This window comes from Sarcophilus harrisii, chromosome 1 (assembly GCF_902635505.1).
Source record: "Sarcophilus harrisii chromosome 1, mSarHar1.11, whole genome shotgun sequence".
Lineage (NCBI taxonomy): Eukaryota > Metazoa > Chordata > Mammalia > Dasyuromorphia > Dasyuridae > Sarcophilus > Sarcophilus harrisii.
The window spans coordinates 650,912,843-650,940,415 of record NC_045426.1 but is presented as its reverse complement, the minus strand read 5'-3'; the positions used below and the strand labels follow the sequence as shown (position 1 = coordinate 650,940,415).

Sequence of the window (27,573 nt, the reverse complement as noted above, 5' to 3'; positions counted from 1 at the left end):
GTCACAGGACTATCCTTCAGGAAGCCACCAAACCTAGCCTGGCCAGATTGTTACAGCCAAAACTCCTTTCAAGTATGGTTTCATTAGATTGCTGCTGATATTCCCTTCAATTCTGAGACTCTAGATTTCTGTGGATCTGTAATATGTTGCAGCAATCAGTGAATAATTAATGCTGAATTAGTGATCTGAACAGAAAGTGAGGAAGGAGCTGAAAGGAGGGAGATAGTCTTTGAGATGGTGTGATCAAGGAAAGCATCCTAGAATAAGGAACCTGGAGGAGGGAGACTTGCTCTGATTCTAGAAACAAAGTGCTTTAATTAAAATGGTCAAATGAAGTAAACAGAGTAAGGAAGGACTGCTATAAGCAAATACTTCCAAAGAGGAAAGGGATCATGTCCTCAGATTCATCTGAGCTATTGTGTTTTTAGTTGTTTGTTTTCCCATTTCTCCTTTCTATGCCCACCATTCCCTAGTTCCAAAAGTTTGAAGTTAGATTTCTCCTAAGTTAATAGGCATTTATTAGGCACCTACTATGTGTCAGACACTGTGTTAAATGTTGAAGATAGAAAGGAAAAAAAAATTCCCTGTTCTCAAGGAGCTTACACTCTAATATTCTCAGTTAGACAATATGTAAATAATTAGGTATATACAACATTTATATAGAATAGATGTAAGTTAGTCTGAGAAGTCCTAACCTTGAAGGGAAAAAAAAAAGGATTCTAAGAGGTAGACATGATAAGAGAGTGTGTTTAATATAGGAAGGATAGTTTAGAGGGGAGATATGGAATAATGAGTCTTCCTAAAAGCTAATAATTCAGTTTATTCATTAACAAATAGGGAATGAAGAGGAGTAAATTCCTATAAACTATAAAAATGATTATGTAGATATGTTGGGCCCAAATTTTGGTCCATTGAACCCTAGGCTGAGGACTTCATATTTTACTGCATTCTAAAAGCAACAGGGAGCCTTTTTGAGAAGGGGAATCACATGGCCAAATCTAATTTGAAAAAGACTTTTCTGGCTATCAAGTAAAAGAACAATAATGGCAATTCCCATGTATACAGTAACTCTGGGTTTGCAAAGTGCTTTAATTAAAATGACCAAAGGAAGTAGACAGAATAAGCATTATCCTACATCAACAGTCAATAAACATTTACTAAGCACCTACTTTGTGTTAAGCACTAGAAATACAACTAAGAAAAAAGATGGTCCCTGCCTTCAAGGAGTTTACAATCCAATCAGGGAAGACATTATACAAAAACTATGAAAAATGGGGAGTGGGGAGGAGCGTTCCAGAGGGTACAGGACACAGGGACCCTAGATATTTACAGAGGTAAAAGCGAGCCAAGCAGCTGGCTTGAAATTCTCAACCCTCTATAGCATTCTTTCCCCAATACAATTTAGAACACAGATTTGATAGGTGGGCTGAGTAGCGTGGGTAGGGACAGTCATGGACCAGTCTCCTTTCCTGAGACAATGAGGTGTCTAACCACATGGAGGGAGGCATACAATTCCTCTCTTTTCCCTCCTTGCCCACCCATACCCCATGGCCACCCTCACTTCCCCTGTACCTTGGCCTGACTGATGCTTTGGGACTTTTAATTAAGCTTCACCTTGCTGAAGCATAAACATGCTTATTTGGGGCCTCCTAGGGGTTCTTGTCAAGTGCAAAGAAGACTTGGATCAGGAACAGGTGCAGCATTGCCACAGCAACTCAACTCTCCCTGGACTCCCAGAATATGTAAGTGATGATTTTCCTAAAAAGTGATTTAGAAGTCTTTCCTTTGAAGGAATTACTGTGGTCAGAAGCGAAAACCCCCTTGGGTATGGAGGGAAGGAGAGAGCAGGACCTGGTCCTAAATGAAGGTTTTCTCTAAAAGACGGACAATAGATCTATGAGGCAGAGAGGCAGTTCTAGGTGTTTAGTGGGTAAAATCTTGCTTCACTCTTTGTAACTCCATGGATCAGAATATTCCAGTTTGGCAGATCCTGGAGTGGATTGTCCTTTCTTGTTCCAGTGAATCAAGGCAAACAGGCTAAGTGACTGTCCAGCAAGTGTCTGAGGTTGCATTTGAACTTGGTTCTTACTGACTCCAGGCTCAGTACTCTACCTCCTGAGTCATCCAGTTGCTGCCAAAAGCCCTGAGTTGAGTACTTGGTTTTTTACTACTCTTAGTCAGTAGATAAAAAGAAGGAGAATAGTATTTAACTTGGGACATTGCATTATAGTGGTTAAAGTGAGAGTTTTAGAATAAAGGCAAGCAAAAGATTTGGGTAAAATGTCATCATGGCAAAGAAATCCCCCTGTAGAGAATAATGAGCCTTGGCTAGTTTCCCATGATGCTTTTAGGTTGTTGTTTCTCTGTACTGTGGGTATCTCTGAGTAACCCTTGTTAGTGAGGGTGCCAGAAGCTGCCTAAGGATTAGGCACAAAATATATTGAAGGACTGGTCACATGCTCAACAACATTTTCATCCTTGACATCTTCTGAAACCTTTTTTATTCCTGGGTTATTCTTGGGTCAAAGGTGATGGAACCCTGAAATCTATGGTTTTTTAGACCCTAAAAAATGGCAAGCCAAGTTGTCTATTGTTCACTTTATTGGTCACTTGTTATGTGCCACATGCTGTGCTAGGCTCTAAGATATAAAGAAAGGCCAAAAAATTCGGTCCTGCCCTCAAGAAGCTTACATTCCAATGGGAAGAAAATGAGAAAAACAACTATGTTCTCTACAAGATGTGTACAGAGTAAAGGGAGGTAATCTTAGAGAGACTGCAATAGCAGTGTGATGGAAGGGGGATTACAAGACAGTTGTTTGGGCTTCCTAGTAATGTAATGGATCAGTTTCAAGGACCATGAGTCCATGGCAGCTTTTGGGGAAGGATTAATGACCACTATTGCAAAAGTAACTGTGTAATTTCCTCAGGGAAGCTTATGTACTCTGTTTCTTATGATTTGCTCAAGTTGTCCCTCTTAGGGTCCTATTTACATAGTTTTCCATAGTTGGAGATGAGTTTTACATATTTGCTAAATGGCAAAGATCCAGCTTTCATCAATTGGTGAGCTTTGACTTCTTTACATGACATTTTCTCTTCTGCCATCTTTCTCCAAAGTCTCATCATCTTAGTGAGGTAATCTCTAGCTCTCAAGGGCAATTCCAAGGAAAGGCAGCTAGGATTTGAATCCAAGAACTCTGCCTCCAAATCCAGGGTTCTCTTCATTGCATCATGCTATCTATGGATTGAGAGGTTGGACTCAAGGTTTCAAAGTTTTAGTGACCTCAAATTTAACATAACCCTTGTATTTTTCCTCTTTTAGACACAGACTTCCTTCTGCACGCTAGTGGACTCCATCTTCAATGTTCTGGAAGACACCTGTGAAAATAAGACCACCACTGTGTCTTTAGAGGTAAGAGCTGAGTTAGAGGAGTCATGGGAGTTCATTGAGACATGAACAAAGAAGCTTAGTAAGAGCTGACCAGCATTGAAATTAAGGTGGGGTAACAAGTACTTTGAGCCAGGGACAGAAATAAGGAGAGTGCAAAAATGTAATGGGTACTCTACTTCAACAGTGTAGTAGGTGAGGTGAAATGATACTCTGGGAAGATGCCAGAGAAGTACGGGAAGAGGACTTTTAGGGACCAAAAGGTATAGGGACCATGGGCTGCAGTTTGTACTCTCCATTCCACAGAGACATCCACAATCTGTCTCATCCAGATCCTTCCCTAATCAAGTCAAGTGCCTATGGACTTAACTCCTCAGAGTTCCTTCTCCTTCCTTGCTTCCTTTTTAGGTGTGTTACCCTCTTTCCTTCTTTAAGCAGTATTTTTTCATCCCAGAAAAGGCAAGTGTGGGAGGAAGCAAAAAGATTATGTGAGATCCCCAAAGTCATGGATTGAACTAGATGACCTCTGAAATCTCTTCCAACGCTAAGATCCTATTCCCTAATGTACTAGTAATGGATTTCACTCTCCCTCCCCTCCCAACCAAGTTGTTCTCAATTATTAATTACATAATTGTATCATTCTTTTGTTTTTACATTGCCTTCATTTTCAAATATATCCACCCCTTTTCTGCTATCTAATGAATAATCCCTTGTAACAGAGGATGAAAAAGTGAAGGGTGAGAGGAGCAATTCAGCATCAACCCTATCTGACAGTATATGGAACATTCCATACCCATAGGCTCCCACCTCTGCAATATTTTCTATGAGTCTCCAAGCTTTGTCATTACATTAATCCCTCTTTGAATTTTGAGGGTATATTTCACATTGCTTGCCCTACTTTTTGCCTCTTGTTCTGAGTAGTGGAAACCCTGGTACTCACTTCTTCATTTACAATTCTATGTCTGGATTAAGTATTTGGTTTAAACCATCATTTTATTGATGAGCTTGAAGGGAGCAAGATGGAAGTGGGTTAGGGCTATGGCTCTGAGACTATTTCAGAGTTATGGAAAGATTCAGTTCACCCCCTACTCTCCTCCCCTGCCTCTGTCTCAACCTCCTCCCCTCTCCTTTCCTTTCTTTCCATCTTTCTGTGTGTCTCTCTCTTTCCCCGCCCTCCCCTTCCTATTTTTTCCTTTCATTGTCTTTATTCCCTCACATAGAGGTAATAGATTGTACTAGAAGTTGATCAGAATTGCCTTTGAGATGACATTGTAGGCAGAAGAAATCAAAAGGAGAATGAATACCTTTTCCTGTCCCTAAGGGTCTGTTGCCTTTCTCAGTGACTAAGTTTAGATGATGCTGAATGGACTCCTGTGCACACTTGAGTCTCTCATTACATAAAAATCAGTAAGTGTGTATTGAGAAAAGTCTTTTCTTCTGACAGAAAGCTGCTGAGAAGTTGACATCTGTTCTCGAAGACGCATCCACATGGCACAACTTGAATAAGAAGGAGACCTCAACCCTGGCAATAATTTTTCTGGACAGTGTGGAGAGTGCCACATTGGAAGCTTTTGACAGTCTTTCTGGGAATGCCAGTCAGACAGTGACAAATGAATATCTAGGTAGAAATAACTACCATTGATCAGCTGAAGGCCATTTCTTTTTATTCTCCTTCCTTCCTTCCTTCCTTCCTTCCTTCCTTCCTTCCTTCCTTCCTTCCTTCCTTCTTTCCTTCCTTCCTTCCCTCCCTTCTTCCCTTCCTTCCTTCCTTTCCTCCCTTCTTTTCTTCCCTCCCTTCTTTCCTTCTCTCCCTTCTTTCCTTCCCTCCCTTCCTTCCCTTTCTCTCCTTCCTTCCTTTCCTTTCTCTCCTTCCTTCCTATATTCATTCAGCACACCACATGTAGTCACTCTCTCTAAAGATTCTGAAGAAATACAAAGTTTATATAAAACAGAGCTTCTACTCTTGTCAAATTCAATATGAATGGGACATAAATCTAGATAAATCATGGCACAAAATAATACAAGAGAAGGTCATCAAAGAGATACAAAATCAAGTGTTATTTGAAGTCTGTAGAGGGAAAAGTTATTACTGACTAGGGGGATGTGATCAAGTAAGGCTTTATGAAGGAAATGGTATTCCCATTTCTAGGATTCTGTGATTCCCAGCACTCTGGATCTGACCAAGCCAGAAACCTGTAGTCACAGCAGAGAGCTCCCAGAAAGTGACTGCCCCCTGCCTCTGCTCCAAGCTGTTGCCATAGGGTTTTAAAGCATTTATAGATTTGGGCCAAACTGTCAAGTAGACCGTGCCTCTCTCTACTTGCAGTGCTCTTGACTTAGCTCCAGCTTCTTCCTCCTAATTTGTCTCCTCCTAGTTCCATCCCTTAGGTTGGAGAGTTTTCTGTAGCCTCCTTCCTCCAGCCTCTGCCTTCATTTCTCTGCTATCTTTGACACTTCCCTTGAATTCAAAATCAAAGCCCTCTGGAATCTGTTCTCAGACATCAGCTGACCCTCCACTTCCTTCCTTTTACTGAAAATTTGAGTCATAAGATCCTAGGTTTTAAAGCTGTGAGGGCCTTTAGTGGTCATTTTATCTAACTCCCCTTATTTTACAGAAGAGGAAACTGAGACACAGAGAAATGAATGGCTTGCCCTAGGTCACACAGTAAGTGGAAAGTATAGGATTTGAAACCCAGGTTTTTCTGAGTCCAAATCCTGTGCTCTTCCCGTGACACATAGTCTGGCTCTTTCTTGGAATGAAACTGAATTCTTTGGAGCATTCCAGGTTATTGTGTTGCTGGGAAATGTTCTCTAAGATGAGCTCTTCCCTCTCTTTCTAGAGATTGAGAGCAAAGTTATTCAAGATGACTGCTTGGCCAAAAACTTAGTCTTGTCAGCCAAAGGTGATTCCATGAAGATTGAGTGCAGTACCATCAATGAATCTATATCCTCGGGCACATTGTCAGGTGGGTCCATACTTTGGGGGACTCTAGGAGAGGGTCTGAGACAGAAAGAAGGAAATAGAATGATATAACTGCAAGGCAGAAAGAGGTCCATTTTAATGTCATTACTGTGGGTCTGTTATTGGTCACACCAGAAAACTCGGTTTATAGTCCTAATTTATTCCTTTCCTTCAGTGATAAATTTTGGCAGTAAAAATGCTACTAATAACTGGCCTTTGTGTAGGTACCAAAAGATTTTCTAAGCACCTTATGTGGAGTCATTTGATTGGTATAGCAACCTAATCAGGTAGAAATTATAAATATTATTGTTATTTTGTATACATGATGGAGATTTTCCAATGAAAGCTAAATCCTTAGAGAATTCTCAGTAGCCGTGTAGACTGGCCATAGGGATGGGACAAGTCCCAGTGAGCCACAACAAGAGATAAATCTTTTGTTGTTGTCCAGATCTTCATGGTCCTATTTGGGGTTTTCTTAGCAAAAATACCAGGGTGGTTTGACATTTCCTCCTCCAGCTCATTTTACACATGAGGAAACTGAGGTAAACAGAGAGAAGTGACTTAGTGTCACACAACTGATGACTGAGACCAGAGTTGAACTCAGGAATATGAGCCTTTCTGTTTCAAAATCTGGAACTCCTTCAACTGTAAGATCTAGCTATCCCAAATAGGGAGACCTAAATTCAAAACTAAAATTAAACACTGTCTGTCTCTGTTAGCTGGAAAGTTATATAGTTTTTACACTTCTAAAAACAGAATACTAATAGCATCTCTCTCCCCATGTCATTGTGAGGATCTATTAGGAGTGCCTGGTACATAGTAGGTACTATTTGGTGCCTATTATTAGTATTATTAATGTTCCTAGTTCCTATTGCTGGCTCTCTCTCTTCTCTCCTCAAATAATCACGAATGTAATTATGTGTTAATTTATAGCTTCCCAATGAAATGTAAGTTATTCTAATCAATCAATTAACTGAAAAGAATTTATTAAGTGTTTTATATGTGCCTAGCACTGTGTTGGGTTCTGGAGTTACAAAGTCTAGAGTCCCTTCTCTGAAGAAGCTTACATTCTAATAGAGGAGACAATATGAATAGAAATATTTGTATTCAAAATGGATGTAAAATAACTTTAAAAGAGAAAGCACTAGTGAGTTAGGTTAGGGGTATGGAGCAACCAGGAAAAGACTCATGCAGAAGGAGGGGCTTGAATTGAGTTTTGAAAGAAAGGAGTAATTCTAAGAGTTTCTTGGGACTGTTTAGTTGTGTCTGAATAGCACCAGTGCCTAACCAAATTCCCAGAAAACAGTGGAGCTTAATAAGTGCTGCTTGTTGGGTTCTCATAAAAGTTTCAGGAAAATTTCCTAATTGAATGGCTGGGCTTAAGAAAGGAGTTACTTTCCATTTGGGAAGTTTGTTCTTGAACAGAAAAGTGCCACCAAGACTGTAACTTTAATCATTTGGAATCAGCATTGTCCCTGGTTATTGCCACAAGTCTTGTAGCCTTCCAGAGTTGCCTTCATTGGCACAAGTTGTGGGCATTATATATATTTTCTCTTAGTTAGACTTCTTTCATTCTGCAGCATTTCCTACAAGGTTTTCCATGTTTCTCTCAATTCTACATATTTATTATTCTTACAGCTCATTAATATTCTATTGTATTCATCTATGATAACCTGTTCAGTCATTTCCTGTTTCCCAGTTTTGGCTTTTACAGATAATATTGCTATCTAGATCCCTAATTAAAAATTTTGGTAGGCTGGGAAATTCAGATGGGATTGAGATCCAAGAGACAGCAGTGTTGGAAGGTTTTAGGAGAGAGTCTGATAGAAAATACTGTTGTGGGTTATGAATATTTTTGATATATATAAGTGCTTTCATTTCATGTTGGTATATATAGGTGCTGCACTAAGAGAAAGGTATATTTTACAAAAACAAATAGAGAGACAGAGACAGAGACAGAAAGAGAAAGGGAGAAACGTAGAGAGAGAGAGAGAAAGAGAGAGAAAAACAGAGAGAAAGAGAGAGAGAGAGAAAGAGATTCTTCTTTTCAACAACCAATGAATGTTCAGGCTACTGTGTGAAATCTTGCTAAAAAAAAGATAGCTATGGTCACAGGATCTGCTCTTAAGGAGTTAACATCTAACTAGGGCAACTAGCTGGTACAATGGATGGAGTGCCAGGCTTGGAGGCAGGAAAACCTGAGTTCAAATCCAAAATCAGACATTTCCTACCTGGGTAACCCTGGTTTGTTTGTCTCAGTTTCCTCATCTGTAAAATGGGATCATAATTGTGAAATGCTTAGCACAGTTTCTAGCACATAGTAAGATCTAATAAATATTATTATTATTATTATTATTGATGGGGTGTTTCTCTATGGATGCTGGTCAGGTATCACAGGAGTAGCTTTTACCTCTCTCCTGGGCATGGAGTCCATTCTGGATGAAAATTTCTTCTACAATCCAGAGGCTAACTTGACCAGCTCTCCTCAGAGGCTTTGGATGAATTCTCACATTATAGGTGGTATTATCACTGGCAACAAGAAAGATGGTTTCTCCAATCCAATCATCTATACTTTGGAGAATCTCCAGGTAAGGATGGTTATCTCTGTCCTTGAACTGATCCTCCTGCAATCCCTGCTAAGAGCCCTTGATAAATCATTGATAGAATCTCTCCCCATCAGTCATTTCATAAATATGTACCAAATGCCTCCCCTGGGAAGTTACTAGGGATTTTTCTCCAAGACATCACAATTATAGGATGCTGATGGCTCTTATAATCCCTTGGCATTTAGGAATAGAGTTTAATAACCAGTTAGCTAAAGGAGGAAGCTATTGCATGATGGGCTATGGTGACCTCCAATTTTGCCTTATCTACCTCTGCCCTCCACATTGGTCACCTTGCCTCAGTAACCCAGGATCTTTCTTTCCCCTCCTTCCTCCACCCCCTGCCAGAGGAAGTGACTTGCATTTTGACTTACCTGATGACACACTCCTTTCAATTCATGGTTTGTAGTACTTGCCCCAGATGTAAAAAATTCCATTCTCTGCCTTCTACATGCCCAGCCCTAAATTCATGGCATTTCCCTCTGATACTACTAGATTTTGGGGTTCCCTTTCAGTTTTGTTAGTGGGAGGGATGGGTTGTGTTTAGAGATCTCAGTATTATCATTCTACCACATCTCCTATCCCCCTGCAGTCTCCAGGCAACTCTCATTGCCATTAACAATGCCTCCCACAGTACTTTACAGTTACAAAGTGATTTATGTGGGGCAACAATATGGCACAATAGAGCATCAGCCCTGAAGTCAGAAGGACCTGAATTCAAATTTGATCTCAGATACTTAACACTTCCTAGCTATGTGACCCTGGGCAAGGCACTTAACCACAATTGCCTCAGCAAAAACCAAACCAAACCAAACCAAAACAAAATTCAAAATGATTTATGTATACTATCCCCCTGAGGAAAATAAGACCCAGTGACAGGACACAGATCAGATGCAGTAACACAGCTATCTGGTACAGAAGTGAGCCTCAAATACAGTTTTTCTATCATGCTCCATTTGCTGTTAACATTGAATATATTAGGGATGAACTATTTTATCCATTTGGGCTTATACTTTTGTAGCCAAAGAAGAGATCGGACATATCCATCTGTGTCTCCTGGGATATAAATGTTGAAGGTGGGCGGTGGACACCTAAAGGCTGTGTGACACTTCATTCTACTGAAACACACACCCAGTGCAGCTGCAATCACCTGGCCAACATGGCTGTTATCATGGCCTCTGGGGAAATTACGGTCAGTGGGAATGACTGGGGGAGCAGCTCCAGGGTAATTTTTACTGGTCAAACAAATCAACTAACAAGTATCAAAGTGTCGATGATTTACTCATTTATTAATTCATTTGACAGAGATTTATTAAAGATCAACTAGATATCATTGTGATCCGTACTTTAGGAGATTCAAAGCTTAGATAAAACAGGGTCCCTGCCCTCATAGAACCTCTATTTTAGTGAGTACTAAAGACATAAGCCCAGATAAAACAATATACATATTGTTTGGCTTTAAATACTGAAATATATCAAAGTCCTGTTGGGGAGGGAAGAAAAGATTATTATTATTATTAAGGGGGTACCACAGGACGTTTCCTGGAGGAATCAGCATTTGAGGTGAGATTTACAGGATAAGAAGGTATTTAATATATCAAAAAGTGTAGGGGAGACATTCAAGGAATTAAGAGCAAAAGGAACTAGACAGGGACACCTGAAATTGTAAGTCATGATTTAGAGGCAGAGAGTGAGCCAATTTGAACAGATAAGGCTGAGAAGGTAAAATGGTGCCAGATTGTAGAGGGTCTTGAATACTGCACTATAGACTTTGAACTTGATTTGGAGGCGATAAAGAGCCCTTCAACATTTTTGAGGAGGTGAAATAATCAATTCTATGTATAAGAAAGATTCTTCTGAAAGTGCTACAAAAGGTGGATTAGAGAATACTGAGCTGGACAGTACAACTGTTCAGATAAGTGGTAATAAAAGACCAGGGTTGGATGGTGATAGTAAGTAGTAAGTGGATAGGTAGAAGAACGAGACAGGAGAGAAGTCACAGAAGTAGAATGAGGGGTAGGCAAGTAAACCAAGAACTGGTTAGATGTTGGTGGGTCTGTAGTTGGTACAAAAGAAGCATAAGACAAAGTCCTTGCCCTCAAAGAACTTAGGGTCTAGCTGGAAGACAAGTATTACCAAGAGATGATGTTCAGAGCTGTAGGAACTCAGAGGAGGAAGATTCTTTGGGGTTGGTGTGGCCCAGAAAGGCTCCCTGGGAGAGCTGGACCTTGAAGAATGGGTGAGATTTGGAGAGGGCAGAAATGAGAGGGAAATGGTGTGAGGAAAGAAGGAAATCTTTAGGAAAGTGACATCCTGGAGGGATAAAGAGGGAAATCAGACTTTTGATTTATTTTAACCAGTTTAGAATCCTTGCCAAGCTAGAGTATTTGCTATTTAGTGTGGCAGGAAGGTGGGTGGTGGAGCATGAGCCCTGAAAGTGCCTGTCTAGGAGGTACCTGTAAAGTTGGTGCTGTGTAAGTGACCTCTGTGGGCCACCTTCCTTTCAGATGGACTTTGCCTTGTTTGTGATAAGCCATGTGGGGATGATTCTTTCACTAGTGTGTCTTGCCTTGGCCATTGCCACTTTCCTGCTGTGCCGCTCCATCCAGAATCACAACACCACCCTCCACCTGCACCTGTGCATCTGCCTCTTCCTGGCTAAGCTCCTCTTCCTCACAGGAGTGGCCAAGACAGAGAATAAGGTATGTCCCAACTGCCTTGTGCCATGTGGCCCTCTCCCATTCTTCTGCTCAGGCTCCTCCCTGCTCCCCATCCTCAGGTGAGACTCCCTAACCACCCATTTCCTATATGTGTTTCACTCTTGGTACTTTAAGACCACAGGCAAATAGAGAGGCAGCATGGTGTGGTGGATAGGGCACCAGACTTGGAGTCAGAGGAACTGGACTCAAATCTTAAATATTGACTGGATCTCTGTTCTTAGACCAATAATATAACCTTTCTGTGCCTTGGTTTCTTCATTTGTAACACAAGAGGCTTAGGATACAAAGGTCTTGAAGGTTTCTTCCACCTCTAAGTAATTCTCCAATGAGATACCAATCCTCTTGGCCAAGGAAAGCCTGGCCCATTGCATCATGGAAGTTCAGCTGAGTGTGATGAACATATAGAAAAGTAAGAGTATCACCTGAGATCTTTTTATGGCAAAATGGATGAAGTCTGAGACGCAGGCAGTCTGAGGGATGTGTCTTCTGCATGTGTACCTGGATCTGTGTCCCCCCAGCCTCTCTGTGCCTGAGGACTCTGCTTCTTTGGCCTGTGCTGGACAAGCTCTTGGGCTGACGTGTCCACCTGAAGGAGCACTAGAGGTGAATCCAAAGACCTGTATTTGAATCCTGACTTGGTTATGTACTCTTTCTTTTTTTTTTTTTTTCAGATTGGATAAAACCACCTTTATTTCTTGTTCTACCCATTTTTCTTTTTTCTTTTTTAATTTTTTTTATTATAGTTTTTTATTTACAAAACATATGCATGGGTAATTTTCAACAATGACCCTTGCAAAATCTTCTGTTCCAAATTTTCTCCTCCTTCCACCCATCCCCTCCCCTAGGTAGTCCAATACATGTTAAATATGTTAAAATATATGTTAAATCCAATATATGTATTCATATTTATACAGTTATCTTGCTGCACAAGAAAAATCAGATCTAGAAAGAAAAAAAACCTAAGAAGGAAAATAAAAATGCAAGCAAACAACAACAGACAGAGTGAAAATGCTATGTTGTGGTCCAGACTTACTTCCCATAGTTCTTTCTCTGGGTGTAGCTGATTCTCTTCATTACTCAACAATTGGAACTAGTTTGAATCATCTCATTGTTGAAGAGAGCCACATCCATCAGAATTAATATGGTCTTCTTGTTCCCATGTATAATGACTTCCTGGTTCTGCTCATTTCACTTAGCATAAGTTCATGTAAGTCTCTCCAGGCTTTCCTGAAATCATCTTGCTGGTCATTTCTTTCTTTCTTTCTTTCTTTTTTTTTTTTTTTAATTTAATAGCCTTTTATTTACAGGTTATATGTATGGGTAACTTTACAGCATTAACAATTGCCAAACCTCTTGTTCCAATTTTTCACCTCTTACCCCCCACTCTCTCCCTCAGATGGCAGGATGACCAGTAGATGTTAAATATATTAAAATATAAATTAGATACACAATAAGTATACATGACCAGACCGTTATTTTGCTGTACAAAAAGAATCAGACTCTGAGATATTGTACAATTAGCTTGTGAAGGAAATCAAAAATGCAGGTGGGCATAAATATAGGGATTGGGAATTCAATGTAATGGTTTTTAGTCATCTCCTAGAGTTCTTTCTCTGGGCGTAGCTGGTTCAGTTCATTACTGCTCCATTGGAAATGATTTGGTTGATCTCATTGCTGAGGATGGCTTGCTGGTCATTTCTTACAGAACAATAATATTCCATAATATTGATATACCACAATTTATTCAGCCATTCTCCAATTGATGGACAGCCACTCAGTTTCCAGTTTCTGGCCTCTACAAACAGAGCTGCCACAAACATTCTTGCACATGTGGGTCCCTTTCCCTCCTTTAAGATCTCTTTGGGATATAAACCCAGTGGTAACATTGCTCGGTCAAAAGGCATGCACAGTTGGATAACTTTTTTTTTTCTTTTTCTTTTTCTTTTTTTTGCTGAGGCAATTGGGATTAAGTGACTTGCCCAGGGTCACACAGCCAGGAAGTATTAAGCACCTGAAGTCACATTTGAACTCAGGTCCTCCTGAATTCAGGGCTAGTACTCTATCTACTATGCCATCTAGCTGCCCAGTTGGATAACTTTTTGAGCCTAGTTCTATAATATAGGTCTATAATTTTCTTTCTCTGTTTTCGTCCTGCCTGGTTTAGGTATCATATCATGTCTGTGTCATAAAAGTTATTTGGTAGGACTCCTTCATTCCCTATTTTTTCAGATAGTTTATGTAGCATTGGAGTTAATTGTTCTTTAAATGTTTGGTAGAATATGGTTATATACTCTTTCTATGGCTCCAGGTCAGTCTTTCTGTTTTCCAAGCCTTGGTTTTCTCCTTTGTAACCTAAGGAATCTAGACTTCATTGCTCGTGTCTCTCCTAGCTCTTCAGCCTCTGACCCATCTAGACCTAGATGATCTTGTGATCCTTAGCCAAAAGGATAGTGATGGGGACAGCCTGAAACAACACCTACTGAGGGTCTCTACCTTTTGAGGGGAGTCTTGGGAGACCCTACCATCCTTTTGACCCAGGCCAAACCTACAACATCCCTTTCCCAGCTCTTTGGCCAGTAGAGGCACTTTGTCCTTGGGGTTACTATTGGTTTATTTGGCTGGGCACTTTCCACCATGACCCTGTGGAGGCAGAGAACATCATCTTGCATGTAGAGGCTATATGAGAGCTTTCTCCTCCTCCCCACCCTTCCCATGATGCTCTCAGGGGAGAATGACAGGATCTCCTTTCTTTGCAGATAGTGTGTGCAGTCATTGCTGGCCTGCTGCACTACTTCTTCCTGGCCTGCTTTGCCTGGATGCTGGTGGAGGCTGTGATGCTTTTCCTGATGGTCAGGAACCTCAAGGTTGTGAACTACTTTAGCTCCCGAAATATCAAAGTGATCTATCTCTGTGCCTTTGGTTATGGTCTTCCGGCACTGATTGTAGTGGTGGCTGCTGGAAGCCGGTGGGAAGGCTATGGGATGCATAACCGGTGAGTGTGGGGAAGGGAAGTTTATTGTGCTGGAGTGGGGAGTCAGAATTCTGAGGTCCAAATCTGGTCTCCATTGCTTACTAGTCCTGAAATCTACAGACAATCCCTTTCACTTTCTGGGTGGCAGGTCCCTTCTCAATTTTTATGGTTGAACTAAGTTATAGCTAAGCAAAGCTATTCAGAGATTTTTAAACTTTTCCCACTCATAACTCCTTTTCATTCAAAAACATTTTATGTAACCTTGACTATATTAAAATATGTTTGATTTGTTATACCTATATATATATATATATATATAAATATTATATATAAATAAATAATATACCTACTATACATATATATGTTTGATTTGTATACCTAAATGCATATTTAGGTATACAAATCAAACATTTACTTATAATAAGTCATAATTTTATGATGCCACATTGTTATATGACCCCATATTTGGTCATCACTTATAGTTTAAGAGGCTTTACACTATATTTTATGTTTTAATATCCCTTCTTCCTCTGTTCCAAGGCTCCTTCCAGCTCTGACATTCTGTTGGAGAGAAGAGGTTTGGATTTCAAAAGTATATTGGGGTCTTGGGCCAGTGTTGTAAGGTGTCTCAAAAGAATTTATCTCCAAATAAATCAAGAGGCAAATCTCCAAAATCAAGAGGCAAAGATTTTATTATTCCTCCAATTACTGGTGGTCTTAAATTCCAAAAGGGAGTTTTAGCCATTAACAAGGGGAAAGACACATGCTTGATTCCCTGATGGAACTCACCACTAACCAGGAGAAGATACTATTAGGCAGAGTAAGTTGTAATGAACTTGCTGCCATAAGGCAGGCACTTCCTAATGAACCCTCAATACCATAGGGCAGGCTAAATAACTAAAAAGGAATTTCGCATGGAACATGCCAGTCTGGTGGGCTAACCCTAAAAAGGACTGAGGGTCCCAACAGGAGTTAGTGGGGTATTGGAGTACCTGGAGTTTCTTTTATAAGAGAGAAATGACCTCAGGGTTTGACATCATAACTTAATATTCTGACTGGATGTAACTGTTGGATTGTGATGATTTTGTCAATGCAAGGAATTCAACCAGGGCTTATTGCAATAAAGACTTAGAATAATAAAAAGCCTAATCAAAATCAAAATGTCCACTTAAAGAGATAATCATATCAGATTGGCTCAAGAAGTAGCTTGGCTTCCAGATTGTTAATAGTAATTCAGTTTCTCACAGCCAATGCCTCTCCCTATGGCCCACCTAGACACTGGGTTGGTAGCAGGGACAGGGACTTTCTGCTAGGGGCTTATTTACCCTCATCAATTCCATTTTCTAAGGCTACTTTCAGCTCTGATTTTCTACGTTCTAAGAACTCTTCCAGTTCTGACAGTATTGCTTGGGGAATATTTATCCTACAACAGGAGAAGATTTTTTGGGAGACATGATATTTGAAGTGATATCATATAAAAGAGGGATTAGATGTGTTTTGCTTGACCCCAAGGGGCAGAAATAGGAGTGAGGGTGAAGGAAGTTGAAGAGAGAAGGGTTTAGACTAAAGATATAGAAGTCTTATCAATGAGAGAATCCCTAAAAGGGCTTTCTCTTCCTATCAGTCTTCAGTTAGGGATGTTAAAGATGGAATTCTTGCTCAAGCTTGGCTTGAACTGGATGCATTCTGAGACCCTTCCCAACTCTCAGTTTCTGATATTTGGGGGATTTTTTTTTTTTAGTCCTAACATTTTATGTTCTGCATCCCTCCTAAGTGCTAACATCCGTGTTATAAGAGCCTTTCTACCTTTGCCACGAATTTTTAATCTGGGGCCTGTGAACTCGTTTTTAAAAATATTTTTATTAATATATTTCAATGTAATTAGTTTCCTTTGTGAAGCTATGTTTTTTCCTTTTTTTTCCTTTTCTTTATATAAAAATATAATTTTGAGGAGTCTGTAGGTTTCTTCACTCACAATCACACACACACATACATATACACACAATTTAAGGGTCTCAAATCTAAGTTCTTTTCCACTTTAAAAAGTCTCTAAAAAAAAACCTTTTAGCTCTGGCATTCTGTGCTTAGAGTTCTAAGAAAACTTGTAGTTGTGACTTATATATCGTTATATAGCCCAGAGCCTGATTCTCCAGAGCAATAGTTACTCAGGAAATACAGCTGTTACATGAGGACTGGGGCAGGGTGGGGCTGGATTGTTTCACCCCCATTACTCGCCCCCCAACTCCCTAACTGACTGGATGATAAAATACTGACTTTCCTTTGTCATTTCCAAGCTGCTGGCTAAATACGGACACTGGATTCATCTGGAGTTTTCTGGGACCTGTTTGCACAATAATAATGGTATGTGAGTCACTAGTTGAAGTGTCTTCCTGAGGAAATTTGGGAGAAAGGAGTTGAGCCCAAGACCTGTGCTCCTTTTCATCATGACAAGGTTGGGAGATCACTGGGCTCTGGACTTGAATGGTTTAGTCTTATAAATCAGGCAAAAGGGCAGTTGGTCTAATGGCATGATTCTAGGGGTTCCAAGATGCTCTTCCATCTTTTCCGAGATTAGATGATTAGAAATTATTTTTTATTTTAATTTTTAAGACTGGGTCTCCCTATCTCATACAGATTGGAAGTATAGGGGTTTCTGATGGATCAGTTCCTTCTCTAATTGACAAGGGAACTTTGACCTGCTCTGAAGGTTTGCTTCTCCTCCCCATTCCCATGGATATCTTTGTATTAATGTCAAACTTAGAGTGGACATCCACTGGACTTCAAGTCCAGTCAAATACTAGTCTTCAAGTATTTGAAGGAGAATCACATGGAAGAAGGATCAGATTGATTCTTCTTGCCGGTGGAGGAAAGTATCAGGAGTGATAGGGAGACATTGGCAGATTTATGTCCAAAATAAGGGGAAAAAAATTCTTAAAAATTAGAATTATCCCAAAGTGGAATGGGCTACCTTGGGACAAAATACGTTTTCTCCCTACTAGGGATCTTTATAAGGATGAACACACATTAGGTTTGATGTGAAGCAATTTTTGTTCAATTATTGGATTAGTTAAATTTAGAGAGCACCTTTCAATGCTCAGACTTTGTAAATGAGATGATCAGATGACAGCAGCTTTGGATGGGAGGTGGGTGGGGACCAGAACCCTCTGAGAATTTAGTAAAGAGAACATGACCTTGGATGAGTGGTAAGGGATATAGCAAAGGTAAAGGGATATTTCTTTTGAGCAATATCTTGGGTTTTGAGATTTTTTGTTTTTTATATTTTTGGACTCTTTTGTGTCATTAACAATTTGATGAAGCTTCTGAACCCCTTTCAGAAAAATACTTTTAGACGCATGAAATCAAATGTACAAGATTATGAAGGAAATCAATAGACTGAAATGCAATTATCAAAATATTTGAAAAAACAAGCTCAGAGATTCCAGGTCAAGAACCCCTGGACTAGAGTTCTTTATAGACCTATTTTAGGTGTGAATCTATGATCTTGGGCTTTTACATTCTCTCATGAGAGAAGTCTAGGGAAAAATGGGATCTCCAGGCCCTTCCTCTATCCCAGCCCTAATTCCAGTCCAGCTTCTCTGATCTTCTTACAGATTAATTCAATACTCCTAGCATGGACCCTTTGGATTCTGAGAAAGAAGTTGTCCAGCGTCAATGCAGAAGTATCGACCCTCAAGGACAACAGGTGGGCTTAGTGAGAGGCCCAGTGGACCAAATGCTTCTGATCAAGATGGAGATACCACAGGAATGAGGGCTGGATAGTACGGATCCCCTCCTGCCACAGAGGGCTCGAATGGGACAAACCCACTTTGAGATTCTCCAATGTTCATCTTAGAACTCAGGCTCTCTTAGTACCTTCTCTCCATCATATTCCAAAGATGGTTGGGGTCACAGAATAATGTAGAGACTTTCTGTGGCGATTGTTAACTTGTGGTTAGAGAGTCTTCTTGCTTGCTCTATGGTCATCCTGTGGTTGAGATAGTCTCCTTTTCCGTGTTTGATGCTGAATATTGGTGCAAAAACAGATGCATCCTATCAGCTAAGCTCCTTGAACATAACTATAAACCTGATATGTATGTAAATCAGTTGTTGTATTAGTTCCTCTGACACTCAGCTGTGCTCCAACACATTTAGATACATGGACTTTTGCTCAATAAAAGAGAAAAAAGAGATGGAAGAAAGGGTTGACAGAGAGGAGTCAAAGAAGATATGTAAGTTATGAGCCTGGGAGATGGAAAAGATGGTGATGTCTGATAGGAACAGGAAAGTTTGGAAGTGAAGGAGATTTAGGGTAAAAGATAGAGAGTGCAACTTTGCATATGCTGAGTTTAAGATTCCTAATTTAAGATCTCCTGGAGATGTAATTCTCCAGGTCAGCAGAGACTTTAGGGCTGATGAGTAGATCTGTGAATTATCAGCATAGAAATAATTATTAGATCCTTGGGAACTGCTGAAATCACGTTGTGAAGTCATATAGAGGGAGAAGAACATAGCCCAGGATAGACCTCACAGGGACATTTACAGTTAAAGGATGTGATCTGGATAAGGAACCAGGAAAGTACCTTGAATAGTTAATAGATAAGGAGAGAACCAGGAGAGAAAAATTCTGGGGAAATCTAGAGAGAAAATCAAGAAGAGGGAGAGCCACAGCTATAGAGAAGTCAGGAATGAGGATTGAAAAAAGATCACTGAATTTAGCAATTGTAAGATCATTGATAACATTCCTTTCCGTATTTACCCAATTCTTTCTTCCTTGTTCATGTTTCTGGACTTCTTCTCATAAATATATTTGCTAATAGATAAAGTTACTTTGCTTCTTCTTTTATCTGTAGTCATGGGATTGTCACCATTGTTCTGACATTATTTAGTAGCAAAGACAAATTAACACCCATCATTATCTTCTCTGCTCATCATCTTATAATAAAGGATATTCTGAGAGTAGCTGCTAAGTTATCTTTGGCTCTCAGAGAGATTTTTATTTCTCCTTAGCTCTGGTATTATATGGAAACAATATTTATTTCATTTATCTTGATTTTGTGTGTGTGTGTATGTGTGTGTGTATGTGTTAGTCAAGTTTTGGCTCAGTCTCATCCTACTAGAAAAATTCTTTCTTTTCTTTCCCTGGTTCATGTTTCACTAATTCTCCTATGAGTCAAGGTTATATAGTAATAAACATTTAACTAAATTAAATTTAAAATAATACAAATGGAGGCATAAATCAGCATACAAAAAAAAAAAAAAGACATAGACATACATTAGAATTCTGGATCCATTCCCTTCCAAAGTTTTTGGGAATGAAATTTTTCTTTCCTTTTCTTATTAACCCCACAAGTTCAGTTCTCAGGTGCTTCTAAATGGGAACTGAGAAACAGAATTTCTCCATCTATATATCTCTGGATTGTGTCCAAAGTTAGACTGTCCATTGACATGAATTTTGGAGCCATTTGGGAGTCTTTCCTGAGGCTGATATAATTTGTTAAATAGGGTGGCACAGGTTGTTGGGCCTGAGTTCTCAAACCCAACCATCTTGCCTTAGGAAAATCTCTTCAAGGAACTTAGGAGAATGATTCCATTTCCAGTCTTCTCAACACTTGTCACTTCAGTGGGGTTGTTCCTTTGTCTACAACTAGCTATGTGTATAGAAAAAGAGGGGAATTTGACTGCTACATATTTACCAATTCTCTTTTGAATAATAAAAGCACTTCCCAAAGTTTCCAGTGACCAGTGGTTATTGTCCTTGGTGGTGGTTGTCCTTGGTACATCTCTTCAAGACATTTAGGGCAATGATTCCATTTCCCAATCTTCTCACCACAGGTTACTGACATTTAAAGCCTTTGCTCAACTCTTCATCCTGGGATGCTCCTGGATTCTGGGAATTTTTCAGATTGGTCCCATAGCTAGAACCATGGCTTACTTATTTACCATCATCAATAGCCTGCAAGGAACCTTCATTTTCATCATCCACTGTGTCCTCAATCGCCAGGTAAAAGCCATAGCTACCACATCCTCTTCCACGCAGCCTTCCCTTCATGAAAGCAGCTGAAACCCAGAAAGGTATATAATGTATAATTGTTTCTCAATCTCCAGGTACGAGAAGAATATAAAAAATGTTTCACAGGGAAAGTCAAATCTAGCACCATTTCTCAGTCTTCAGGAATCTTGTTATCCTCAGTACCATCCACTTCCAAAATGGTAAGGGATTTCTCATGCTCTTAGGGTTGGTCTGGGAAAGGAAAAGAATTCATCTCATAAGAGTACATGACTAGGAAGAAGATCAAGGCTTCTTAAATTTTTTTCCACTCAGGACCTCTTTCTCTCAAAAAAATTTTAATATGACCCTGCATATATAGTTATATAAAATAAGTATGTAAATCAAATATTTACTGATAATAATAATTTCATGACCCTCACATTCAGTTACAAGGCCCCATATGGGGTTGTAACCCACAGTTTAAGAAGCTTGGCCATAAAGGAAAAGGCTTCCAAAAGTTGGCAGGCAACACACTTTTATTAAGCACTTATGTGCTGACTCTGGGCTAAATGCTAGGGATACTAATACAGATATAAAGAAAGATAATCCTTGTCTTCAAGGAGCTTATATTCTAAAGTATGAAAACAACACAGAAAAAGGAGTTAAAGGGAGTAGGAGGAGTAGTAGGATCCTAAAAGGGACATAGTGTTAAAGTCTGTAAAGACAGAAAGAAGCACTAATAGAGGAATGAAGATAATGACTGAGGAGATAAAGATACCAAGCAATGTGATCCTTGCCCTTCATGTATATTCTAATAGAGATCTATAATAGATATAACAAACCAAATGTCAATGTTCACAAATATTTACTGAGCCTTATAATAAATCTGCTTATTAATTTATTCATTCAACAAGAAATTCTGAACCCTATTGTTAATTCATTCATCCATTCAACCATTGTTTCCTAAGCTTTATGGCTTGTTCATTCATTCATTCTTTCCTGTGCCTTATTCAAGGAAGTTAGCTGGGGTTTGGAACCAGTAAGACTCATCTTCACGAGTTCAAATTCCACCTCAGACTTGAACTAACTATGTAACCCTGGGCAATTCTTGTCACCCTGTTTAACCCAGTCTCCTTACCTGTAAAATGAGCTGGAGAAGGAAATGGCAAATCACGCCAGTATCTTTGCTAAGAAAATCTCAACTGGGAACATGAAGAGTCAGACACATGTGAAAAATGACTGAACAATAAAAGTCCTATTCTTTTTTTCATTGAACAAATATTTATTTATTTATTATGGTATGCTTCAGAAGAGGAAATATACAAAATTAAAGAAAGATCCTATTCTCATGGAATTTACAGTCTGATAGATGTATAAACAGAACTAATTCCTGTAAAAATATCACATAAGTCCAACAGATGAGTATAAGATCAAACTCTATTTTAGTTTAGAGGGGGAAGGGCTTTACTGTCAGGGGATTGAGGAATGACTTCATATAGGATATAGCTTATGATATGGATTTTAAAGAATGGGTAGAAATTCAATAGGCAAAGAGCTCTGCTCATCATTCATTCATTTATTCACCACCTGTCAACTAAGTCTTTCTAGTCATTTATTCAACAAGTGTGTATTGAATACTCATTATGTGCATATGGAGGTGCTACATTAAGTACTATTGGAGATACAAAGATGGGGTCTGAGCATTTCCATAATCTGATATGTAGGAAAAGTATTGTAAAGAATGATCAGAAAAAAATAGATGGGTCAGTGATGTAGTGAAAGAGAGAGAGAGGTAAATTGATGGCCATCCCATATACTCCATTGTTATGAAGAGGTGGCAAAAGAATTAGAAGAAAGTTTACATCCTATTAAACAAAATGATGTGTAATTTCCTGGAAAATCTTGGTCAAGTCCCTTAAATTTCTTGAACCTCAAAATATATATGTATAAAATGGCAGGTTAGTCTCATTGAACTCCGAGGCTTCTTTTAGCTCTAGGTATATGATCCTATATGGACAAGCAACACCAATGATGTCCAGGGATAAATGGGAAAGAGCACTGGAAAAAGCACCTTCCCTGATGAGTAAATGGGTCTAATGAAGTATAATCTAACTCCACTCAAGCCTATGTCTTGCTCTTCCTCTTATTCTCTTAAACTATTAAGTTTCTGCCAAATTGAACTTCTAGTCGTTATCTAGTCCTTCTCCTATATACTTGCATTCCTATAATACACCCTCCATGTCTGGAATGAGCTCCTTCCATGTTTCCACCCTTTTTATTACCCTCCCCCCAGGTTATTGGGAAAACATCAATAACAACCAAATCAGATGCCTATTCAGTCATAAATATCAAATCTTTATGAGGGTCATGTAGATACAAAACCAAGGCATTTTTTATGAAGCTTTTTAGTAAGGAACAAGCAGACTTTCACAGGCCATGGTCAACAACGGATTAAATATTTACGACCTCATGACCAATGAAAACTTTCAAGACCACGAGATTCCATTGTGCTTATTGTTGTTAATTATGAAAAAGCATTTGATTCACAAGATTCACCTGATAGGTTCTTTCAGAGCAAGGTATCTTCCATGTGAACATCAAGATCATTCTTTGGAAAATAAATAATAATGAAATAATTCTGTATAATGACTGATAATAAAGATCAGATATAGCATGAAACTGATGACTTGCTAAGCAAAAGTATTATTTATTCCTATGATGGAGGAGATCAAGTGCAGAATGCTAGGCCAAAAAGAAATTCCTTATAGATGGTGTGATCCTTTTGATGTTCCTAATTATGGATGAGACATCATCATGATTGACTCAATCCCTGCATCCTGGAAGAGATCTAATATTACTCAAAGGAGGTGGTGTGTTCATCTGCACTGGAAAAACTAAATGTATGAAAAATTCCAACTATCCAGATTTTAATATGCATACACTTGAACACCCGATAGAACTTGTTCAACAGTATATATATCTGGGACTCAACTCATTGTCCAGTACAATTGGACAATGAGTTGGACCCCGGGAATGAGGAAGAGCTTCAGCAAGTTAGCTGTTGTAAATTTGGGGGAGAATATGGACCAGAGTCACATAGGATGAGTAGGCATGAATGAGTTACAATCTGAATCATTCGAGGGAACGTTCATCAATGAGATCCCAGATCCCTTTCTGTATTTCAGCAAAATTGAACAGGACATGTTGCTTCAGGAATTTACATTTCAAATATGAATAAATATAATCCAAAGGAGAATGCTATTGTAGGTTGGAGCATTAGCAGAAAATGCTGAGAGATTAGAGGAAAGAGAGAACATTTTTGGCTGGGGGTAGGGGTGAAGATTTCCAGAAAAAGTTGGTTTTTGGATTTGACCTAAAAGAATGGATAGATCATTAGCAGACAGAGATGGTGGGAGACTATTTTGGGATACTGGACTGAGTAAGGTGTAGAGGCAGAAAAATCCCTAGGGCTGGTTAGGGTAAGTAAGAAGTCTAATTGGGTTGGAGTTCCCTGAATAGAGCTCAGTCTTTCCCAGTCAAAGTTTCACATGTGAAGATTGGAGGGATAGAAATTGGAGGATGGGGGAGGTGCTGTGATATTGGTACTTCTCTCTATAATCTGGGAAATTATTCTTTTCTTTCATAGGACTGAAGTCTCTTTTAGCTCCTGAAGATATTACAGAGTAACAAGGAATATGTCAGCAAAGACAAATTCAATGGGATTCTTTTGTAAGCTATTCAAAGCTTAATATGATAATACAGCAGGATAGTCACCTGGCACAGTTGTCAAGTACATAGAAGACATCTGAAACATCTGTCTCCCACTGTAATTCCCTTTGCCCACTTTGAAGTTATGACTTCTGCTTCAGGTATCCAAGGCTACAGAGACAGCTAATCCTTGTAACTTGAGAAAGCAAAACCCATACATCCCAAGTGATCAATTTTGTTAACAAATATTATTTCTATTTCTTTATTTTTTTTGCAAGATATCTTCCCTATCTAGTTGTTAAACATTTATTCTTTCCCCTTCATTCCCTTTCTTCTCCTAACTAAAAAAGAAAAGAAAAAAACCTTGGAATAATTATAGATAGATAGATAAATATAGATAGTAAATTCTCATAGTAATGAATTCTCATATCAGTCTTGTGAGAAAATTGAGTCTAATTCTACATATTTAATCTATCACCTCAGGATGTGATGAATTCTTTGTCAGTGATATTGAAAATAGGGTGCTCTCTGTGCTTCAGTTACCTTGTTCAGAGAAAGAAGGAGTTGGACCCAACCATATACTTCCTTAGATCTCGTCTGTCTCTAAATCCCCCTATTCTTTGATATGGGAGCATGTCATTTTAACTTTTATGGGCCTCAGTTTTCTAGCTGTAAAATTAGAGAATTATGCTAATGATCTCTAAAGTCCTTTCTAGCTCTGCACCTTAGGAGTTTTAAATTAGTGATGAATAGAAGAATCTCTTGACATTAATTTTCCCTCTGAGAAGTTTATTTGGAATAGCAGCAGTGATTCTGCTCTCCCCCAAGACAAATTTTCCATTGTTCTCAAAAATGGCCAATCCAATCCAAAGGCTCCATTTTACTTGCCCACAGGATTTCCCTTCAAACACTTGATGTTTCAGTCAAACTGAATGATTATCAATCCCCTTTTTTCATCTTTCCTTTCTCCTTCTCTGGGACTTTATTCAAACTACCCTCATGCCTCCAAATTAACTCCCTTTCCCATTTCCATCATCATCCATTAAATTTCCATTTTCTAAGCCTTTCATTATATGTCCAATTGGAAGAGATTTCCCCTTCTTTTGATTTCTCATAGTATTTTACCTGAGCCTTGCCTTTCTCCTTAACTCACAAGGGATTGCATCCTAATAATTTGTGCAACTGTCCTTCCCTATTGTTGTTATTGTTGTTCAATTTTCTTTTACTCGTGTCTGATTTTTTGTGACCCCACCTGGAGTTTTCTTGGCAGAAATATTGGAATGGTTTGCCATTTCCTTTTTCAACTCATTTTACAGATGAGAAAACTGAGGCAAACAGAGTTAAGGGACTTGTCCAGGGTCACACAGCCAGTGTCTGAGATCAGATTTGAACTCATGAAGATGAGTTTAGATTCCAGGCTGGAGTTCTGTGCACTATGGCACCACCTAGCTGTCTTTACTTCTCCTGTTAGAGTATAAATTAAATGAGAGCAAATGCTATGTCCTATTGATCTTTGTGTCCCTGACACTGGAATTTCATTGTGTATTTAATAAAGAGTTAATAAAATGTTTGAAAAAGAAATCTTAGTATGTGAAAAAAAATTAATTATTGTGTGGATGATGTATGGAATTACTACTGAGGCTGAATTTTTAAAAAGGAGTAACAGGTAATAATGGAACTGAATCCCTGCCTTTCAGTGAGAACTCTTTCAATCTCTGCCCCCACTTTCAGTAAGTGCTTTGAGCTCACAGGAAGGGAGAGAGACAGTGATTACTGATTACTCATATCCCTGCCTTGCATAGGGTACCTGCTCCCAGCCCACTCAGCCCAGCCAGTGTTCATCCCAAATACTTCAGCACCCAGGAAACTTAAAAGAACATTTTCACTGTTTCCCTGCACAAAGCTTTTAAATGCAGCTCTTTGCTTAATTCAGATAAGTTATTCTTTCTTCTGATCAGAGAAGACTAGGCAAGGTATGGGGCCCAGAATGAGACATCCAAGAAACAGGCTTCCCTTTTATGGACATCTTGTGATGTATCAGGGGATGGACTGTGTTAAGTAGTGACTGTATTTTATTGGAGTTCCTGCCAAACCATGTGCTAAGATCATAGAATTGCCAAATTGGAAAGAAGAGAATTACAGCCTCTTAGAGACAGGTGGGACCTCAGAGCAGAACTGTAACAAAGGTGAGGCAAATGGGGCAGTTCTCCTGAGTGCACAAAGCTGAGGGGCACAGAGAAAAATATGATACTAACAAGATGACAAATGTTCAGGACAGGGTATCTGGGTAGAGAGCATTGAAGACTATGTCATAGGAGGATCAATTAAAATAGAAAAAGAGAAGGGAATGAGTCTTTATTTAGCACCTAATATGTCAGGCTCAGTGCTCCATATTTTACTCATATTATAGCATTTGACCTGAGATGTAGGTGCTGTTATTATACTTATTTTATATTGAAGAAACTAGGGTTGAGAGAAATTCAGTGACTTGCCCAGAACACAACTATTAAGTGTCTCTTAAGTGGATTTGAACTCAGATCTTCCTGACTTCAGACACAATGCTTTATCCGCCATGACTCACCCAGCATAGATAAGGGAGGAGGCAACAGCAAGCACATCAGCCAGTAGGAGATGGGGGAGGGGCCTTCTCTTTATATTCTCGCATATAGGTGGGACTACACTAATCACAAATTAGGATAATTTAACAGTTCACCCCATTACATTAGTGAACTTTCTGAGGCAAACCAAACCAACTCCTTCCTGAGCAGGAATCTCTTTAATGACATATGGCAAGAGGCCATATGGCTCCTGAATGCAAACTTTCAGGGCCAGAGAGCCCCCAATTCTGCAGGCTGCCCACACCTCTTCTGGACAGCTCCAGTTGGCAGGAAGTTTTTCCTGATATCAAGTCCCATTTGGCTCTTTCACAACTTCCAGTAAGGACTGTCACCACTCAGATAATGAATAGCTCAGCCACCTTCATTTCCAGTGGTCAGAGCCTCTTGGAACTTAATTCTTCATTTTCCCCAAGGGCACAACTTGGTTTGGGCTCCCCATTCCCTGCTTCCTTTCTTCAATACTTGTAACCAGACCACACCTAATTTATGCGGAAGCCCTCCCAGCATCCTGTGCCTTGCAGGCAAGGACACAATTTCTTTTTATATATAATAATAATAACTTTTTATTTTTCAAAATACATGCAAAGGTAGTTTTCAACATTCATCCTTGTGAAACC

General features: G+C 39.3%; 1 protein-coding gene across 4 annotated transcripts in view; it reads left to right on the top strand.

Moving 5' to 3' along the window:
- The window catches only part of LOC105749625 (adhesion G protein-coupled receptor E1), a 76,075-nt gene extending 51,650 nt beyond the window's left edge, over window positions 1-24,425 (top strand). For all 4 annotated transcript variants that reach the window (XM_031947721.1, XM_031947720.1, XM_031947719.1 and 1 more), the window contains 13 exons: window positions 1,654-1,742; window positions 3,320-3,409; window positions 4,830-5,007; window positions 6,226-6,351; window positions 8,736-8,935; window positions 9,972-10,142; window positions 11,458-11,652; window positions 14,427-14,662; window positions 16,936-17,002; window positions 18,253-18,344; window positions 20,474-20,642; window positions 20,747-20,851; window positions 24,277-24,425. In XM_031947721.1, the coding sequence (XP_031803581.1) occupies window positions 1,654-1,742; window positions 3,320-3,409; window positions 4,830-5,007; window positions 6,226-6,351; window positions 8,736-8,935; window positions 9,972-10,142; window positions 11,458-11,652; window positions 14,427-14,662; window positions 16,936-17,002; window positions 18,253-18,344; window positions 20,474-20,642; window positions 20,747-20,851; window positions 24,277-24,282 (1,724 nt within the window). In that variant the 3' untranslated portion in view covers window positions 24,283-24,425. The remainder of the gene's footprint in view (window positions 1-1,653; window positions 1,743-3,319; window positions 3,410-4,829; window positions 5,008-6,225; window positions 6,352-8,735; window positions 8,936-9,971; window positions 10,143-11,457; window positions 11,653-14,426; window positions 14,663-16,935; window positions 17,003-18,252; window positions 18,345-20,473; window positions 20,643-20,746; window positions 20,852-24,276) is intronic.
- Window positions 24,426-27,573: the final 3,148 nt, after the last annotated feature.